This window comes from Epinephelus lanceolatus, chromosome 4 (assembly GCF_041903045.1).
Source record: "Epinephelus lanceolatus isolate andai-2023 chromosome 4, ASM4190304v1, whole genome shotgun sequence".
Lineage (NCBI taxonomy): Eukaryota > Metazoa > Chordata > Actinopteri > Perciformes > Serranidae > Epinephelus > Epinephelus lanceolatus.
In genome coordinates this window covers 37,110,152-37,126,743 of record NC_135737.1, presented here as the reverse complement: position 1 = coordinate 37,126,743, position 16,592 = coordinate 37,110,152, and the positions used below count along the sequence as shown (strand labels likewise).

The 16,592-nt window shown below is 41.7% G+C and overlaps 1 protein-coding gene across 15 annotated transcripts in view; it reads left to right on the top strand.

Moving 5' to 3' along the window:
* Positions 1-12,894, top strand: part of gramd1bb (GRAM domain containing 1Bb) — a 141,186-nt gene extending 128,292 nt beyond the window's left edge. For all 15 annotated transcript variants that reach the window (XM_078167222.1, XM_078167227.1, XM_078167228.1 and 12 more), the window contains 15 exons: positions 819-903; positions 2,168-2,271; positions 2,397-2,492; positions 2,890-2,970; positions 3,095-3,210; positions 4,476-4,638; positions 4,769-4,961; positions 5,053-5,196; positions 5,292-5,410; positions 5,517-5,659; positions 5,864-5,967; positions 7,557-7,857; positions 8,312-8,419; positions 9,479-9,599; positions 10,549-12,894. In XM_078167222.1, the coding sequence (XP_078023348.1) occupies positions 819-903; positions 2,168-2,271; positions 2,397-2,492; positions 2,890-2,970; positions 3,095-3,210; positions 4,476-4,638; positions 4,769-4,961; positions 5,053-5,196; positions 5,292-5,410; positions 5,517-5,659; positions 5,864-5,967; positions 7,557-7,857; positions 8,312-8,419; positions 9,479-9,599; positions 10,549-10,638 (1,968 nt within the window). In that variant the 3' untranslated portion in view covers positions 10,639-12,894. The remainder of the gene's footprint in view (positions 1-818; positions 904-2,167; positions 2,272-2,396; positions 2,493-2,889; positions 2,971-3,094; positions 3,211-4,475; positions 4,639-4,768; positions 4,962-5,052; positions 5,197-5,291; positions 5,411-5,516; positions 5,660-5,863; positions 5,968-7,556; positions 7,858-8,311; positions 8,420-9,478; positions 9,600-10,548) is intronic.
* The last annotated feature ends 3,698 nt before the right edge of the window (positions 12,895-16,592 follow it).

The following is a 16,592-nucleotide window of genomic DNA, read 5'->3' as shown; positions in this document are numbered from 1 at the left end:
AATCTGAACAAGCTGTTCTTTTCCCACCAGCCTCAATCCAAACGAGTATATTTTTCTTTTGTCTCGACATACATCTTGTTACCGTATTGGCAGCTATTGTTTCCTGAAGCTTTCCTGTTGAAGGAAAGCATCTGGCACAGACAGTGAGAGCCCTCACTTTGGCACACATTTGGAGATTTTTATACATCACAGGCTGTCTCTGTAAATAATCAATTCCGCCGAAGCCAAGCAAAGGAAAGTGCGATCATGTTGAGTAGGAATATCTTTCCCAGTGTTGAAAAGCTTTTGTCTGACCAGGTTTAATCAAACCACAGTTTTGTTTGAGGTTTCATCAGTTGTCCCAACCCTCGTCACAAGACAAAAGCCTCATTGTCAGACACATGTTGCTCTCTAACGCAACTCAGAGAATGTGACTCACATTGTAAATGCTCATAGTCATGGCAGCATGTGTATTGAATGATCTGCAGCGGGCTGATGTTTTGAAATTGTGCTTTGTTATCAATTAATGACGCAGCCTTAAAGACAATCAGGCCACATACCTCTGCTTGCCATCCACTATACATCCATTTCCAGTGCCTGTCAAAACCACCCACAGAGTGGCATCCACGGTACGATTAGAGTAAACCAGACTCCTGATCAAACCTGTGGGTGGCTTTAACAAGGTTATCTCACATGCTCATGGAAACGAATAACTCGCGGCCTGCGTGACGGAGACTACACTTGTGAGTGAGTGAGTGAGTCAGAGAGCATGTAGAGTGTTGGAGTTTTGGAAGCATATGTGCGTGCGGCCTCGTTTCTGACTCTGCCTGTCTCTGCAGGTGCTGAGCCCGACATACAAGCAGCGCAATGAGGACTTCAGGAAACTCTTCAAGCAGCTCCCTGACACAGAAAGGCTCATTGTGGGTGAGTGGATGCCACAGACACACAGGGCACCAAAAGGGTGCAGCTATGTTAGTAGTCATTAGAAAATGATTAATTCTTCCAGGACAGAGAGGACACTTAAAACAAATATTGGACATTCCAAGTGTTGAGCATTGTGACATGATTTAAATATGCCTGTGTCACTGATGATGTAAAAAATATCATCCTCTACTTATTTTAAAGGAACTTGTATCCTGATAATGGACTTGTCCAGCAGTCTGAACAACGTACTGCAATGTGCCGTGAAAACATAATGTCACAAGTGCAGTTGATTTGTTCTGACATGATTTTCCCAACTCTTCCAATGAATGCTGTGATTGTCTGAAATGCCTTGAAAAATAAAACTCTAGGGTAAAACTGAGCTCTTGCTTTATGAGCTGAGCTCTGTGGGTTGGTAATGATGATTTTACAGCGAGTAAACAAGATAAACACACAAGGGCAGTGCTGAAATGCACTGCGGTGAGGTTTCTTAGAAACAGTAAAGTGAGCGTCATGGGTGTTTTATCGAGTGGGTCTACCGAGCCCAGGCCCACAGGCCCCTGAGCCAGAGCCTCCGCGTGAAGACACTTGCCCCTTTTACACGGCCTGTTGAAGGTGGGAATGTTGTGCATTTATTCTGCCTTGTCATTCTTTAAAAAAGTACAGTTGCGAAAGTGGAGGACAGAGATGTCTCACCTTTAAGACAGCAATTGAGGAAGTAACATCGTGGAATCATCGTCTGGGTCAAAGATACAGCTGGCAGGCAGGACCATTGGCAGGACGGGTGTAGCATTTGACAACGTTTTATTTTTGTGACCCAACACCGGGAGATTTAAAAAGCAGCTAATAGCAGTTAGCAGCTAACTCACAAAAGACGAACAGCAGCTGAAATGCACACAATGAGGTCCAGAAGCTCCTTGCCCTTCACACAGAGGAAGACATCAGCCACCATATAACAGTTATGGTAAATGATTGTTATACATATATTGAAATATAAGGGGGCCTTTTACGCATCCAGGCCCAGGGGCCCATTGTGTCATAATCCACCTATGGTGAGCACTATCAAATGAACTGTTCATTTAAATAAGTTTGATTGGATTTAAGCATGTTCTTGTGTCTGATCTATCGATGGACATACTTTTCGATGGCCGTCTGATGTATTTAACAATTTTTCTGTCTTGGTGACGTAGTTTCTCTGTGATGGATTTGTACTTGTGCATCATACTTGGCTTCTTTTATCTGATCATGTGACGTCTTTATGCTCCAGACTACTCCTGTGCTCTTCAAAGGGACATCCTCCTGCAGGGACGACTCTACCTCTCTGAGAACTGGATCTGTTTCTATAGCAACATCTTCCGCTGGGAAACACTGGTATGCTTGTTAGCGCTGCGGACCTCTGCGCAATCCCATCGTTTTTTTTTTTTTCATATTGACAGTATTGGGTCATACTTGGAACTATGAAGTGTATGTGTAATTGTGTGCATTTGTGTGTGTAGCTGACAGTGCGGCTAAAGGACATCTGCTCGATGACGAAAGAGAAGACTGCCCGCCTCATTCCCAATGCCATCCAGGTCTGCACCGACACTGAGAAGGTAAAGGACACAGCATGACTGAATACAGGTGTTTATATTAGTAACTAATGAAGGGATAGCTGAGACTGAGCAGTGAATACGTTTCAAATCTTTGCCTAAAGAGACAGTAGGGAAGCCTTTAAGTACAGTCTGGCTAATAACAGGAAGATTGGTGATTTAATCTTTACCGCCAACAGGGGGGACATGTTCCCGCACCAAAATGGTGGCTGGAGAACAGTTGCCGAGATATTAATGCCCACCATTACTGCCAAAATATGTCACTACAAATTAAAATAACCCCAGACTATAGGAGTTTAAAGTGGGCTCTTCAAAAATGGCCCTTTATTTTCTCCTTAGTGCTATGTCGTCCCAATGCTCACCAGACTCAATAAACATATTTACCATGTATTTTTCACAGCACTTTTTCACCTCATTTGGAGCCAGGGATAGGACGTACATGATGATGTTCAGACTGTGGCAGAATGCACTGCTGGACAAGGTAAGCAAATCTGATCAGCTAGCAATTTTGCTCATTTCGTCTGAAAGATAAAATTCACAATTTTACTCTGCAGTTTTCTTGAGTCTGCTCATTCCTCACTTGACTTGGATGATGCCTCTTGCAGCCCCTGTGCCCCAAAGAACTGTGGCACTTTGTTCATCAGTGCTATGGCAACGAGCTCGGCCTAACTAGTGACGATGAGGACTATGTTCCCCCTGATGACGACTTCAACACCATGGGGTGAGTCTATTTATGCTGCAACATCAGTTACTATGGTTACCTCTATAAACATCTCTCAGTCGATTACCTAATTGTCCAAATTATGAAATAATGAGAGAGCCCGATATGAGCTAACAAGCAACACTCAGTCACATACAAGCACGGACACACACTCTCCAGCTCTCTGAACTAATTCACTTAGATACACAATTACACACTTAACGTGCCTCTCAGCTTCTCAGCTAATTTACACTGCAGTTTATGGTATTTGTTTTAAACCCGTTGGTTTGCCAGCTGGGTTTTATCCTTCTCAGCAACTACGGAGTACTTTAAAGCTGCAGAGGATGCAACACAGCAAATACTGCATTTGTCTGAAGGCTTAAAAGATCCTTCTCTGCTCTGTCACTGCCTTCTTTTATGTTTTCCCATCATGTCTGAATTGGATTTACTATGTGAAATAAATAGAGTCATGGCCTACATCTGTTTGGTCTCCCGTGCACTCACAATGTCTGAAGCTCTCTGTCAACTTGCGATCTGAATGATGTGACTGTTTAGACTTTTGCCTATACCCAGCAGTCTGTACACTTCTCTGGGTGAACTTAATTGGCAATGTGAGAGGCTGAACTGAGCTCAAATTAGATGATCCTGAAGTGATTGTGACTACATACCCATTAGAAAAGTGAAGTGTAGCTCATTTTCACTTGTTTCCCACACATAAAGACTTTGATCATAGACTGTATATAAAGATGGACACCATGTCTCCACTTCCTCCCACTGTGCAAACGTGAAGCCAAAATATCTTAGATACTGCTGCTGTCATCGTGCACTTTTGGAGCCAGAGCCTGCAGTAGTGATGGAGGAGTGGAGCTGCGGTTTAAAGCCATATATACATACTTGAATTACCTTCTAGAAAAATGTATGTGATGTGTGCTTTGATTTTTTTTTTTTTTAGTTTGGCCCATGTCTCACCCACTAACATGGAGGGGACAGGGTTTAGGATGTGTACTGCAGCCAGCCACCAAGGGGCGATCAAGATTTTTAGCTTCACTTTTGGTTAGCTGTCATGCCATCCATCTTTACACACAATTTATGGTCCAAACATTCTGATATCAGTTGTGGTTTACCACATGTCAAATACTGCCCGTCTAGCTATGAAAGTAAATCACACTATTGAAAGTCTTCAAGCACTGTTCGACACAGGTTTTACAAGAACATCATTTGGGATTTGAGATGAGATTATGAGAACTAAGTGAATTTTGTGCCTGTCTCTGGCCTCTGGCCTTCAGGTTCAGTGAAGAGATCCCCAACGAAGAGAATGAGATCAACAATGACAACTTGTCTAAGAGCAGCGCTGAGGCCAAGCCAGAGGGGAGTCCTCCTCTGTTACATAAGAAGGTGGTCCCAAACAGCACCATCCCCAGCCCCGGCAACCAAGACACACCCATCACAGTAAGTTACATATATACTGTACATACGCAAATCGAGTGCAACACCTCTCTGGATCATGATATTTTAATGACAAGATTAAACAGGGAAACTTTATTGAAGTGAGTGATGTCTTTGTTCTTGTTTTTTCCAGTTTGACCTCCCAGCAGAAGAGTATGCAGACTGCCTACCAGACGGCGAGCTGCTTACAGTGCCCCTCTTAGTTGAAGAGAAGAACAATGATACCAGCGGGCCTGGTGGACCTGTCCCTTCACCATCTCTGGACTTCAATGACAACGAAGACATCCCCACTGAGCTCAGTGACTCCTCCGAAACACACGACGAGGGTAAATGCACCAAACAGAATGAACACCTCTCTTTTTACATGAATATATCATCCATATCTATCTAAATGTATTTGTCGTCTTGGACACATAGGTGAAGTACAGGCCTTTCATGAGGATCTGAATGGCAGGCAGCACATCAATGAGATCTACAAGTTCAGCGTGGACAAGCTCTACGACATCCTCTTCACAGAGTCGCAGTTCATGAGTGACTTCATGGAACAGAGACGATTCTCAGGTCAGTATTTCTGACGCTTCTACAGCTGACCCCCGACCTCTCTGGACTAAAGGCAGACTAAAGATGTGCTCCTCTCTCATTATTCTGCTGTCCAGATGTGGTGTACCACCCGTGGAAGAAGGAGGAGGCTGGGAATCAGACCAGAGAGATCTTGTACACCATCTCACTGTCCAACCCCCTGGCCCCCAAAACAGCCACAGTCACTGAGACACAGGTACAGTCAACTCTAGTGTATCAGAAACATTTCATATTATTTATACCCTCTGTGTATGAGATGACTTTCAAACAATCAATTAACCACATTTGCCTTCATACACCAGACTCTGTACAAAGCCAGCCAGGAAAGTGAGTGTTACATCATCGATGCTGAGGTCATCACACATGACGTGCCCTACCACGATTACTTCTACACTCTCAACCGCTACATGCTCACCAGGGTGGCCAAGAATAAGTGTCGGTTACGGTGAGTAAGACGCTGTCAGACACTCATGACTCACAGCTGACACATAATATGTCACATTAAAGTAATGCAAATCATATTATTTTGATCATATTTTAATCATTTCAATAACTTTTCATATTTTACCCATTTCTATTTCTAGTTTTACATCCTATTGTAAAAGATTGTTTGTCTATATGTATAAATGCATTTCTGTCTGTCTCTCAGGGTATCAACAGAGCTGCGCTACAGGAAACAGCCGTGGGGGCTGGTGAAAGGCTTCATAGAGAAAAACTTCTGGAGCGGGTTAGAAGAGAACTTCCGCCATCTAGGTATACTTGAGTGTTGTTTGTTTGTTTTCACAGTTATGTTACGTTGTAATTTCCTCTGTGAAAATACATTGTTAAATTTTTACAAAATATAGCTATCTTTATGGTTCATAGATGTCAATTAACAGATACATCAGTGGAAATTCTCTGGTATTTTTTGAGAAGGATTAAAAAGAGAGAAGACAGGAATGAAAAGGATTACAGGGTAACTACGGTATTTTTCAACCTGGAAAATATTAGTCTAAGTGACTAATGGGAACAACAGTTTTTGACACTGGTCCAATATTAAGTGAGAACAAGCAATTTAACCACACAGAGAAATATGCACCATCAATATACATCCATTAACAGTGCTTGTTTTCGCCACCGACAGGCTCATATTATTATTCTAAAGCTTAAAACATACTGGCACTGCCACGGCATTGGGCATCATGTAACGCACATCAAGTGCTGCCCCTAGCACACTCCAGGCGCATCGCACTGCAGCTTGTTAACAGACAACCACACAAAGTTATTACTACTTCTACTAAATAATGTGGAGAGCCCCTAATAAAAGTTGATTTCTCCCCTGAAGAGCCGATCTCCAGAGCTAGGACTCGCCAGGCAATAGTTTTTTGGCCATTTTCTCGATAATGATGGTATTGCGGGTCGCTTTGCTCAGGATATTTCTCGACCTCAACAAGTCTCTTGTCATCCAGTCTTTGTCACATACAAGACAGCAATAGCAACAGAGTTCTCTTTATGAATCCATGGTGCCACAGGAGCAGAGAAGAAGAGCTACCTACACGCTGCATTCACCGCCAGTGTGTTTTGGCCTTATAGCATTATAGAGGGCATCCCTCCAGAAATAGACCTTTTTGTTAAGGAGTAAGACCCTTTTTGTTTCAACCGAAACGGCTCTGAATTTACAATCACCAAACCTGCCAGACTCCACGTAGCCATCTTGCTACCCCTGTGAGTTCCCCAGCAGAGACGCACAGATCTCTGCTTATTTTGTTTTGCCAGAAACAAAATAAGACTCACAAAACCTGTCTTGGTTGGTTTTTCCACTGTTTAACAACCACCAACTCTGGTTTGGTTGAAATAAACCTTTTAATTCACCCAGTTAGATGTAAAAATTACACTGGCTCTATTCATGCTAAATGTTTTGTTTATTCAAATGGAGCCTGGTGGGTTTGGCAGGAGCAATTTGGGGGCTGTTTGTGGTTAAATAAAAAGGTTCTTATTCTAACAAAAGTTCTATCTATGTAGGATCCTTCCATAATGTTGTCACACACTTAAAATAAAAATCTGAGCCTGACAATGGCAAAAAAAGTGGATTTTAGTGGATGACATTCACAACACACAAATGCCCTGAGTGGAAACATTGCAGCCTGTTTCACTGACAGCTGCAGTCCTCATTGAATACAGGACCGCTTTCAAAAAATGTTGTTCCCATGGACACACAAGGCTGGAGAAAAAGGGTTCAGGTTAAAAAATACCAAAGTTACCTTGATCCACAAAGACTGCAGCATGTAAAGATGCTCAGCCAGTGTAGCCACTTCTAAGTGAATGTGGATGAGACATGATACATTTGTCTTCTCTCCTCTCAGAGTTGGAGCTGTCCAAGCTGGAGGAGATACTGACCGAGTCACACCAACTGTCTCCGAAGGCCAAGGTAGTGAAAAACTCCACGGTGAGGCGGAAGAAGAGGCCACTCCCCCACATTCGCAGCCAGCATCTGGACGAGGCGCTCAGCCCCGTCACCACGCCGACGGATGAGGAAGTGATTCAGAGGATCAAACAAGTGGCGGGCTCCACGCAAACCAGACACCAGAGTCCAGAACACCATCACCTGCCCGGAGGCCTGGCTCTGTACAGCGTCTCCAAACTGCTGCTCATCATCAGCTTTGTGTACGCAGCTCATCACAACACACACAATCACTCATATGGGGATGCTTGTATATCTGGCTGTGGCGATGCAAATACAAATTCGACACATTCTCATCTCATATAGATATAAACAAAGATTTTCTCTGAGTGTCTTGTTTCATGAGTTCATCATTTTTTTTTCTGTAGGCTTTGCTGAGTGTTTGTCTGGTTTACAATGAAACATCTTTTCGTTTTCTTGTAAATATCTCATTGTTGGTGTCTTGAGTGTAACCTTTCTCTCCTCTCCTCTCATTGCCATCCATAGGATCTGTCTAAGGTACATAATCTGAGCAGCCAGCATAGCCAGATGTTTTTGATAATAAGTGTTCCTAGCACTGTTTGTCACTGCCATGTAAAGATTAGCTACTCAAGTTCATCATGAATGCATAAGGACTCGTTTGTTGACTCTCCTCCTGTCCTACTTGTCCTCCTTCAGCCTGGTCCTGCTGGTGTTCCTCAACATGATGCTCTTCTACAAGCTGTGGATGCTGGAGTACTCTGCACAGTCCTTAACAACTTGGCAAGGTCTGCGGCTTCATGAGAGGTACACACACACACTTGACTCATTTATTACAGAGATTCAGCATGGTTAATTGATTTGGGGCATTTAAACGTTACCTTTCACAGCAGATGAGACTGAATGGAGTTGTGTTGGGCTGTTTGCCCAAATAGCAGTCACACACAAATACACACATACAGTTTCAGACACACATATACACACACACACCAGGGCTTGACAGTAAAGGTTGCCAGGTTTCCATCAGCAACCATTTTGAGAAATTGGCAACCAGTTCTTGGCCTTTGATTGCCATCAGTTGCAACCATTTTTTAACATATAAAAAGGGATCAGCAAACAGCAAAATGTACACTCCAAAATAAATACATTTTCAATATTTGTTGCATTAGTGATATTTAAATACTGCTGTTACAGTCAGAACAGGAACCAGACAATGCTGCATGTGCATTGATGCGTTTATTCGTGCACTCGGGCATCTGTTACAATGAGCAAAGCAAAATTTGAAAGGGAGGAAACAGATGGAAGAAGTGACTTGCTGGATTAATTTTTGAGGGATCTGTGAAGAACATAACTACTGGTATTCCTATACCACAGATTGAGGGTGGACACCTTGACCGATAACACTTAAGATTATGTAAAGTATCACAATAACATAAATGACAAAGAATTTTGTTCATTAATAAAGTTTTTAAACATTCTTCTATTTCACATTTTCGTTATTACGCTGGTGTATAGCTGCATAGTATCTTAGTTACTCAAAATATAGGAGCACTCAAAAAGGAAACCATATTTTCAGTTTTGTAAACCAAAAACAGATGCCTGGTTGCCAGCCTGCCAGCCACTTTTAAAAGTTAATGTTGAGCCCTGCACACAATCTGTTGAACATGCACACTAATCCAGTGTATCCATATGGCGGCTGACGTGTGTGGCAGGAAAACACGGAGCTCCTAAAATTACCCCAGAATAGCTCTAGGCTTACTGAAACAATTTCCCAAACTGTTTGTTGGCAGCTCCTCAGAATGGAAGTCATGCTTCAGTAGCTGCACCCTGATGTTGCTAATGTGTGTGTGCATGTGTGTTTCCCAGTAAACTGCCTCAGACACAGATGGAGTGGGCCCAGCTCCTGGAGGCGCAGCAGCGTTACCATGACTCCGAGCTGCAGAAGTGGAGGGAGATTATCAAGTCGTCAGTAGTGCTGCTAGACCAGGTACTCAGATACAAAGAGACATTTTCACGACCACGCTGTGATGTTAGTGATGTTCTCGAAATCTGAACAACTCCCGGAGGATGTGCCTGCTTTTGTGTTGATCTATAAGTAGACTCTGCACATATAACTAGGAGCAGAACGTTCTGTATTTGCTCGTCTGTCATACGTGACAGACCCATAGCTCACTGAACTATTTGACAATGTATGACCAATGTAGCACTGCACAAACTCTCACTGACTGATTAATTGGCTCTGGTTATTCATATGATTGTGGTGTATTTATTATAAATACAGTCCATCTGATGCTTGTTTTGTTTCTGTTTTTTACTGTTTTGTCACTACTACAAATGCAGCTGTAGCCAGTATCTCACTATCACTATCCTCATTCATGTTTTAAGAAGCTAGAAATTATATCCAGCCACAAAATAAGCCTGAAAAGCTGGAAATCAGAACAGAAGTACAGAGAGCTGTTGCAGAGAGATGATAAATCGTCTCTTCTAGTTGCATTTGTGAACCGGCAGGTTTTTAGAACACTCCAGAACGGCGCATTGCAAGTAGTTGCCTGTTTCAAGTTGTCTTGTCTCGTCTGTATTGTGCTCTTACTACCACTAGATGGCACAAAAAAGTGTCCATTAATGAGGACAGCAGGTCTAAGTTAAGTAGAATAAAGTAAAAGTCAATAAACCCAAAATGTAGTGTCTTCCTATGAGGACACAGGGTCTGTAAATGAACGTTAGAAAAGCCACTTAATAACCATCCCACCTTGCATCCACTAATGAATGACCAGCACTTGGAACTGTTGCCCACTGGCACCATGGGACTATTAATTATCCTAACGAAAGAGTTTCATGAGTGAGTGAGGAGTTCCATGTCTTAATGTAGATCAGTGTCATTTCACTGTATTTAATAAAACAACATGTGGTTTCTTCCTCTTGTTTCTGCTCCTTAGATGAAAGACTCCTTATTGAACCTCCAGCGAGGCATTGGTTTAAGGGACTACAGCTCCGAGGCTGAGGAGAAGAGAAGTCGCTATCACTGACACAACACCACCAAGGCCATGAGGGCATGCTGTGCAATATACTGTAGGACCTGTTTTGTTTGTGAAGCAGTGTGCAGGCAACAGCCAGACAGAGAGAGGGAGAGGACAGAGGGGGAGGCGGGACCAACGGTGAGCTGGTCCAATGGACACAAAGAGAGGAACAGTCGTCTCCAGCGCACAAAGGTTTAAACCCCCAGGAGGAGGAAATCACGGACAGGAAGTGTCCCCATCACACGCAGGAACTGAGGAGTCCCCGACATCACTGAGGCATTGTGGGAAGGTGCTCCTTCTTTACACCCTGTGGGATAAACCGTTTCCTTCTACTCTCTTATTTCCAAGTGCATCCTACTGTAAGCCATGTCGACCAGAGAGTCGCAGATAGAGAGAAGGAAAACTACTGCATGCATTTAGACAACCTAGCTCCCCTCAGTCAGTGTTCATGTGGTCCAGTTCCAGTCTATGTGTGTCAATAAAAAGAAGAACAGAAGACGAGGAGAGGTGGAGTCAAAGAGAAGGGGGGGTCCTTTCGAGTCTTAATGGCTGTCTACACTCTCTAGACTGTTCCAAACCAATCGTCCCCCTAGAGGTCCTCGCTGCAGCGTCCCTTTAACCAACCTCCATGTGATCAGAGTGCAGTATCGTTCCACAACCAAAAAATGAAACAAGTGTTGTAGCTGGGAGCTCATCCTCACCGATCAGCCCCTTTTGCCTTGTTTGAAGCTGGCCTGTGTGGTCTCCGTCAGGGCTGGTTCCCTGTCAGTGTTGTGTTGAAATATTTATATGTTGAAGCTCAAGACTGATGAGACCGAAGCCAGTACTTTTAACCCTGTACACAATTCACATAATCAGTTGCCCCTGCCAGTGTCAGCCACCATGCATTGCATTATTCCTCATCCTTCTGATGAAGTAGAATGTATTAGCCTGGACGAAAAGGCCAGACTTTGATTGCAGCATATTAATTTCTCTGGAAAAAAAAAGGGGTGCTGCAGTCAGACCGATAGGGAGACCTGTGTTCTTACATGTTTTATTACTAAACTGTGACTATATCTCTTTAAAAATGTTTCAAATTAGAAAGAATTCTATGAATATATTTGAAATATATAAGAATATTTCATTATTTAATATATATATTTCAAAATATATAAACATTACCTATATTTATTGTTAATTTATGTACATAAAGAAATTATCAGAGCTCTAGACCAGTTAAGGAATTTCTAACAAAAAGTGTTTTCTTCTAAAAAAAAATGCATGCCAGATATGTCTGTGACATGTCCAGTGTGCAAGTATGATTCTGCATTTGCGCGATTATATTCGCGCTTGTGTGTGTGTGTGTGTGTGTGCTCGCGTGTGTGTGTCTGTGTGTGCGTGTGTGCGCGTGTGTGTGTGTGTGTGCGTGCATGTATGAGTGCGTGTGCATACAAGTGTGTGCTGTAAAGTGTGACATTTTTACCATTCCACACTTGTATGTTTCTTAATTTTTTCTTTTCTGGCTCCTGCAGCCAGACTGCCTTTGTTTTTTTAATGCTAATGCATCTGGATGCTGCCTTGCATTAGCCCCAGCAGGGTACAGTTTACAATCGAGGAGTTTTGTTCCAAAATGACATATCCAGCGTTTAAAAAAAACAAAGTTACACCTACTTTTACAAAATGAGTGATTGCTTAAACTATCAATTCATGTCAGCGTTTGACACATACTATGTCGCTTAAATCCACGGTTGACAAAAGGAAGAAGATAAAATTGATTGTCTAAATGTTAAGATGAACTTGATTATTTTTCTCTTGTAAATGGATATATAACATTTTGGAGATGAACCCTTCATTTGCCCTCTATGAGCAACTCCTTGCCCACGTCACCACATTAGTGGCTTGACGACTCTTTGCTAAAAGGAATAGTTTTCAAATTCTTACAGAAAGATGGATGAAAAGACTGATGCTAAATGTGAAGCTACAGCCAGCAGCTGCTAAGCTTAGCTTTGCAAGAAGTTTCCTCCTGTTTCCAGTCTTTATGCTAAGCTAAGCTAACATCTCCTGACTCTAGCGTCATATTTAACATGAATATTTGACTATCAGTCTTCTCATATACCTCTCTGCAAGAAAGCAAATAAGAATAATTCCCAAATTGTCAAACTATTCCTTTAAAAAAAACCTGTTCAACCCATATTATACTCTCCCCTCCCCCATTTCAAGTGTCTGTCTTGGATGCACTGAAAGCATGACGATGAACTCTACACAACTAAATTGAACCAAAAGAAAGGAGTAGAAATGTACCTTCACGAATGATCATGTTGTTTTAAATTAAGTATTTATCATGTATGTCATGTATTGTATACAGTATATTCCGGGTTAGGTGCGGTTAAGAGCATCTTTTAAGAGCCTGTCCACAGAGACCCCTGTCAGCTGATGGTCTTCGGCGATGAAAGCACTTCCAAAAACAAGAAATCTTCCTTGTGTTAAAAAAAAGAGAGATGAAGTGAAGCACTTTAAGGCCTTTTCAGGTAAAGAATGAAGGAAAGAAATGGCAGCGGTACAGTTTGGAGGTGATTGCAGAGCTGAGGAAATTGTGTCTATGGTGTGTTTTAGTTAATTTGACAATCACACTGGTGATTACCAACTTCCAAACCTGTTAAAAATAACTGGATTTTAATCCTGCTGGCTCACAAATGGTGTCACTTCCACCCAAATAGAACATTTGTGCATTATTCTGTTCAACATGGGTATCTCTTTCAGTGGCACATCCCAAAGCCTTTCTTGTCTATTTCAGGGCAAGGCAGGAATGAGTGATTCATATGAGGGAAATGTTATCTTTACTGTGTGCCTGCATGGCGTGTTAACAGCAGAAAAGCTTCAGGATTGGGCCTCTGCTGCGTGTGTGTCACATTCAAAGAAGGCACTGAGTATTGATAACACATGGGAACCTTAAGACCTGAATGTGAATGGTTGGAAATGTTTTCTGTTTTAAAGAAATCACTTTCACAATCCTGATGACACTGAAAGATTACAGTGAAGTTACGCTTCATGTATATGATGGTACAGAAATGTCATATGAACGTGTGATTGAAATGCTTTAAAGAGTTTGTTTTTCATATGATGAAATGGATTTTTTTTTCCAGATGCTTGAATTATATTTTTTATTTTGAAAATGACAAACATTCACATACTGTTTTGAACGGGACATGGTAAATGCTTGATTAAGTTGGTTTTACTCCCCAACTCCAGTTTTATTGACACCTGATTTTAATCTCGGGACACTGATGTTTTATTTCACTGTCAGAGCTGAGTGAAATGGTTTATAGTGGCGGACACATTTTAATATTGAGCTGCTGTAAAACGCACATCCTCCTCAGTCCAAATCGGATATTCTCTCGAGCCTCAGAGGAACTGTCACAGCAGAGCTGAATTTCATCTCATAAATCTCCACAGTTATGCAAATTAAACACTTTTGCAACCTCATCATTCCCTTTAAACCTCTGTGTTTCTTATTTGGAGCAACAAATTTGATTTAAACCAATCTGAACGTCTGAGAGATAACACCTGTTTGTTTTTTTGCTTTTTTTGTTTTCAATCTTCTCCTTCACAGTTATCTGCGTTTCATGAATGATTGTATGATTGCTATCGCTGCACAGCTGTTGAACCAAGGTGACCTGAGAGTTCTGGGTGCCACCCATTTTGTCACTGACATGTAATGAATTGTGCGCTTCATCAACTGTATTAATTGGCATTTGCCTTGCTTGTCACAGAGCCGGCGAGACATCGGTGCCACCCATGCATCACAGTGCAAGCTAACAGCCTTGGTTAACACATGATAGGAATCACACACAACCTGCTGAAAATGACCACTGATCAAACTCATAGCAAATGCTCTTCTTTGAGTGTCTTGATAAAATATGTACTGGTGTAGTTCTGTTCAAAACGACTTCTACTGTATGTTGTTTTGTTTTTTTCATTTGTTTTTTTTTTTTTTTAGACAATGTTTTGATCTCTAGAGAGACTTTTAGTGACATTTCTACATGAGATAAATATACTGTAAGTATATGTTGTGTATATCTGCAGTGTGCACACACACACACTGACAAAAGAATCCAACCTGCGCTGCGCGTAGGTTCTGACTTGCCGATGACTTTGCCTCATAGAGACTGAAGATAAAAGTGGCTTTCTGGTTCATGTGAAGTAGAGATTGGAAGTATGAATAAAAAATATATATAATATACAAATAGTGTTGATATTTTTGGATACTTTATTTTGACGAATCACTCTCATGTCATACAAGTGGTGACTGAATCTCATATAGATATATTTAAAGTTGTTATCCTTAAAGACCCAGCATGTTTGACCTCAGGAGACTTTACAGAGGGAGATTGCATGAGGCACCAAAATGAAATATTCATCCGTTACTGCACTTTAAAAAAAAATAGAATAAAATCAAAAGATGTTAAATTATTGACATAAGCTATTGAAAGCATTGTTATTTTGGGAGCTGCACCTACAGCACATGCTTCTCATAACCTGCCGTGTGTTCAGAGCAGTCAGCCCACAGGACTCCTATTCCTTTGCCCCCCATTGTCTCACTTTAATTACTGCTGCATAAATTACGTATTAATCACCACTGTCTATACTGTGAGAATACAGCAAGTGTTTCATCGAGTGCAGGTAAAAGCTGTGATGCCAGACCAGATCACTGACGCCACAGAGGTAAAGGAGACTAGTCTTGAAACAACTGGAACAGGCTAAGTATGGAGCAACATGCATTTTCATATATTTTCAAGAAAAATGTGCATTTTCTCAATATTTGTGAAAATATAATGATGTATAAAATATCTGACTCATCCAAGGCTTTGGACTTAATCAAACATACATTAAATAAATGACATGTATATGTATGCTTTCTGCACAGTGTTAAGAGGTGACTGGCAGAAGATGTCCAGATGGGCAACAATGCTGCATCTTCAGCTTTGTTCTCTGGAGAGAACGTTTCAGATTTTGATTCTTCGGTGAGATGCTGCTTAAAGGTCCACTGTGTAGGAATTAGTGGCATCTAGTGATGATGTTACAGATTGTCTTTAAGAGCTCTACAGTGGCCAGCGCAAAAACGTGACTGGCCCCATCTAGAGCCAAAGTTTGGTAGTCCATTCTAGTCTCTTGTAGAACAACATGGCGTACTCCGTGGAACAGGGATCCACCATGGATGTATAGAGACAACTGGATACAGCATTGGAGACGGGACCACGCCTCCTCAGTTCCTCAGTAGCGCATGCAGCCAAAAAATTAGACTTCCTGGTAATAAAATTACCCAGATCTTCTGCATCATGGAGCATGCGCATTAGAGACTTCGCCAGCAATGTGGCTAACTTCCCTTGTAGCCTTCCGATAACTTGAATGGAAATAAAATAATTTTATCTTGTAGGTAGCCTATTACAGACTTTCAAAATGTTATTGGACCAATGGAACAAGTCATTTTGCGAGGGTAGTGATGCTCAGAAAGATTTATCCACAGATTTACAGACGTCTCTTTCCCAGTGTTAGTCTAAGCAGAAAAGTGTTCTTGAGCCCGATGGCATCACATGACGCATCCAGAGGTTGCAGTTAAACAGTTAGTCCACTATGTCAAATAGGCTTCAAAGTCAAGCGCACTTCCTGGAGGCCTGGGACCTGCTTGTTAGGTAGGCCTACCTAAAAATGGCTCATTCTTAGGTAATAAAAACACAGTTCTTATTTTCAGGTGATTATAAACTAATCAAAACCTAATTATGAATATTATATTATATTATCGACCATTTCTGACATTAGATGCCTCTAAATCCTACACACTGGACCTTAAGATACACAAAATGGCACTGTAACATCTAAGATATGGTATGTAACTGACTTAAAAAGTCAAAAGATGTTTTCCTGTATCATTTTTCCAAACATGAATGTGTTCAACATTCCTCAGCATCAGGAGGTACAATGCAGCA